This window comes from Triticum dicoccoides, chromosome 4B (assembly GCF_002162155.2).
Source record: "Triticum dicoccoides isolate Atlit2015 ecotype Zavitan chromosome 4B, WEW_v2.0, whole genome shotgun sequence".
NCBI lineage: Eukaryota > Viridiplantae > Streptophyta > Magnoliopsida > Poales > Poaceae > Triticum > Triticum dicoccoides.
Window position 1 is genome coordinate 167,893,829 of NC_041387.1, and position 4,005 is coordinate 167,897,833.

Sequence of the window (4,005 nt, forward strand, 5' to 3'; positions counted from 1 at the left end):
GTCAAATACTGAGAAGGATGAGAGAGCTTGGAGTGCTTTATGGAAATTGAAAGTACCATCGAAAGTGAGGATTTTCCTGTGGAGACTTGCCCATCATTCTCTTCCGACAATGGACGTTTTGAAGCGAAGAAATATGTCAACTCAAGACGTGTGTCCTCTTTGTGGGTGCGAGGACTCTTGGCGGCATGCCCTTGTTGCATGTACCATGTCACGCTGCATTTGGGCACTGTCAGATGAGATGCTCGTCTCCCAGATGTCGGACAACATGGAGGCCAATGCAAGGATTTGGCTGTTCGAGTTGAGCGAGAGCTTGGATCAGGAGAAGTTCACAAGGATGGTCATTACGCTTTGGTCTATATGGTACTCAAGGAGAAAGGCAATCTATGAATCAATTTTTCAGAGCCCACAACAAACGACATCTTTCATTGACAACTACATTGCGGAGTTGGGTAACTTACGCGTTGGAAGTGAGCATGCAATCACAAGATCAAGCTCGGCTCTACAGCCCAAGCGGTGGATTCCACCCCCCGGGGGGATGGCGAAGATTAATGTTGACGGAGCCATGGGGAGAACAAAGCGAGGAGGAGCAATAGCGGCGCTATGCAGGGACCATGAAGGTAACTACCTGGACTCATCAACGATGGTGTACTATGGCATTACTGACCCGCTGCTGCTGGAGACTTTTGCTTGCCGTGAAGCTTTAGCTTTGGCGGATGATCTTGTGGAGCAGAAGATATATGTGACCTCAGATTGTCAGGAGGTGGTGAACGACATAAACAGAGGGACCGGAGGCCCTAATGCAGCTTTAGTACATGAAATAACGAACCATATGAGTAGTTTTGTGTCTTGCTCATTTGTTTCCGAGCGTAGGAATTTTAATTTCGAGGCTCATAATCTTGTCAAGTTCGCTTGTAACCTTAACATAGGTAGACATGTTTGGTTGGATTACCCACACAACCCGAACCTTGTACCTATGACAATTCCTTTGAATGATGAATGAATAAAGCAGGCAAGATTTCTCAAAAAAAAAAACTCTTTTCGAACCGATCCCCAAATCAGAAAACGCGGAGCCTTCACTCCCTCCGAAAGCCGAAAATTTCCGAATCCCTCCCGCCCTCCCTGCTCTCGCCGCTATCCCTTCCCGCACAACAAAACACCCAAATCCAAATCCAAGTCCAAACCCCCCTCCACCATTCCTCCAATTTTCCATTTTCGATATTCATGCTGCAATGGTGCGTGAGCTCCGTGCCGACTCCTTCTACGCCCGCCTCCGCGCCGCCGCCGCCGCCGCCGCCGCAGCGGTTTCCTCCGCCTCCGCCTCCCCTCTCCTGATCCTCCCGTCCGCGGCCGACGCTGACTCACTCTGCGCGCTCAGGATCCTCGCCCACGTCCTCTCCGCCGACTCCGTCCGCTTCTCCGTCTACCCCGTCGCCTCCACCGCCGATGCCGCCGAACTCCTCGCCTCCTTCTCCGGCGCCACCGCGTCCTCACCCCTATCGCCGCCGCCGCTCTGCGTATTACTCATCAACTGGGGCGCGCGCTGCGACCTCCTCCGCGGCGTCCTGCCGCGCGGCTCCACCGCCTTCGTCGTGGACTCGCACCGCCCCGTGAACCTCCGCAACCTCGCCGCGGGGAACGACCGCGTCGTCGTGCTCTTCACCGTTGATGACGAGCGCGCCGCCGACCTGTCGTATGACTTCGACGTGTCCTCCCTTGCCGACGCCTCCGACCTAACGGCCGAGGGGGACGCGGACGACGACCACCTCCGCGCCTCCGAGGAGGAGTCAGATGCCTCGGATTACGATTCCGGCGCCGAGGGTGGGAGGAGGAAGAGACGGTGGGCGTCCGATGACGCGGAGGCGGACGGCGGCGATCCGGTGAAGCTGTTCGGGAGGCTGCGGCGGGAGTACTACCGGCTTGGCACCTTCCACGGGAAGCCGTCGGGGTGCCTCATGTACGACCTCGCCCACGCGCTGCGCAGGAACACCAACGAGCTCCTCTGGCTTGCCTGCGTCTCCCTCACCGACCAGTTCATCCATGAGCGCATCACCAACGAGCGCTACCAGGACGCAGGCATGGAGCTGGAGCAGCACATCAACGGATCCGGCAACCTCGATCCGTCCGGCGTCGGCTCCGTGGTCACGCTCAAGGACGGGACCAGGATCCGTGCGCCCGAGACCTCCCGCATCGCCTACGAGGACGAGCCGAGGCTTATGCTGCTGCGGGAGTGGAGCTTGTTCGACTCCATGGTCTGCTCCTCTTATGTCGCGACGAGGCTCAAGACGTGGAGCGACAACGGGCTCAAGAAGCTGAAGCTTCTTCTGGCGAGGATGGGGTTCCCGCTCGCCGACTGCCAGAAGGGGTTCCAGTACATGAGCATGGAGGTCAAGAGGAAGATGCGCGATGAGTTTGACCGCTTCCTGCCGGAGTATGGGCTCACCGAGTTCTACTACAGAAGCTTCCTGCGGGTGCACGGGTACAAGTCCAAGGTCTCTGCTGCGGATGTTGTGTATGGCGTCACAGCTTTGCTTGAATCTATGAGTGCCGAGTCCAACGACTCGAAGGAGTGTTCTGCTGCTGAGCAATTCTGGGTTGCATATTCTGCGCTGTCTCCGAGCAATGTGAATCAGCTGCAAAAAGGAATGCAATCTGCAATTGAGATACAGAGGGCTATATTGAGGCAAGGGAGCTCCGCGATCACCAAGAGCGGCTTCATACGGAGCGCAAAGAAGTTCCGGTGGGTGAAGCTCGATGACCCAGTGGACACGAGCAAGCTGTGCCACCCTCAGGCGCTTACTAAGTTCTGCTTCTTCCTGATGGATGCACTGAAGGAACGGGGTGCAAGGATGAAGCCACTGGTGTGTGCTTGCTTAGGGAGGGAGCCTGAGAAGGTGCTGGTAGTTGGGGTATGGGGGAAGCCCAGGCTTGGGGCAGTTCAGGGGAATTCGTTCGGTAATGCATTTAGGTCAGCGGCAGAGGAGATTGGCGCAGACTATTTCCATGACATGTTTGAGTCATCATGGATTGTTCTTGACGTTGTTGCTGTCAGTTCTTTCATGATTCGGTTAACAGAGAAGCTGTAATGATGGTATGCGCTGGTCTGTGCTAGTTATCCTTTTTAGCTCCTAAACAAGAAGGGACTTGAGGCTTGATTCTGCCTCCAAATATAGGAGCTTCAGCCCTGGCGTACATGACATGTATTTTCTCCTTATCCACCTGAACTTTTTCATGATCATGTTTTGCAGCAAGAAAGGAGTTTTTTCCACTGTTTAGCCACTTCAATTAGCAAATGATAGATCAATAAAATTCAGAGGCAAACCTTGTCACACTATGGAGATGGACAAGGTATATGGTACTGTTGACCTGATAGTGTACGTTGTATCTGTGCTTGCATAAGCACGTGCCTTCTGATTATAGAAAAGCGTCGTCTCTTTTTGTGCCACTAGAGTTACTTTGAAGTTCTTGAAGTGTGTAAACTATCGAGCCTTTTTTGAATATGTGGTGTTAATGTGTTATTAGCACAAGCTAACTTAAATGGATATTTGTTTTAAATTAGAATTATGTGGATACATTTGGTTGTCTCTTGATCAGGATAGATGTTTATAAATGTATAATACTTCTGGTGGTTGATTGCACATTAATATCCTTCCACAAATTCAGTAGGTCACTGTAAGAATTTCATTTACCCAATCCTCCTCTCCCATATTTTTCTTAGTTCTTACAATGCGAAGACGATGCTATAGAAAACAAAGCCCTTCTGTTGCAGCAAATAATTTATTTTGTTGTTCCACAAAGATATAATCAATTCGTTGGATGCTCTCACTCAAATGTGTTAGTGGTTGCAAACTTGATTAGTCTGAAAGAATAGACTTCAATTTTTTTATCAAGCATGAAACTGAGTGATTCAGACCATGCTGGTTCATATGCCAGTTGCACTGCGCTAACCAAGTTCCATAGAGTGGAAATCTTGGCATCTTAATCAACTATTACAAATTCGTAGGTCCA

General features: G+C 51.7%; 1 protein-coding gene across 1 annotated transcript; it reads left to right on the forward strand.

Annotated features, from left to right (window-relative positions):
- The first annotated feature begins 1,164 nt into the window (after positions 1-1,164).
- On the forward strand, positions 1,165-3,442 carry LOC119295578 (cell division control protein 45 homolog). Its single transcript, XM_037574009.1, has one exon. The coding sequence runs from the start codon at positions 1,230-1,232 to the stop codon at positions 3,081-3,083; it is 1,854 nt and encodes a 617-aa protein (XP_037429906.1). The 5' UTR covers positions 1,165-1,229; the 3' UTR covers positions 3,084-3,442.
- The last annotated feature ends 563 nt before the right edge of the window (positions 3,443-4,005 follow it).

Coding starts and splice junctions, on each gene's coding strand:
- LOC119295578 (XM_037574009.1), top strand. CDS start 1,230: ATGGTGCGTGAGCTCCGTGCCGACTCCTTCTACGCCCGCCTCCGCGCC.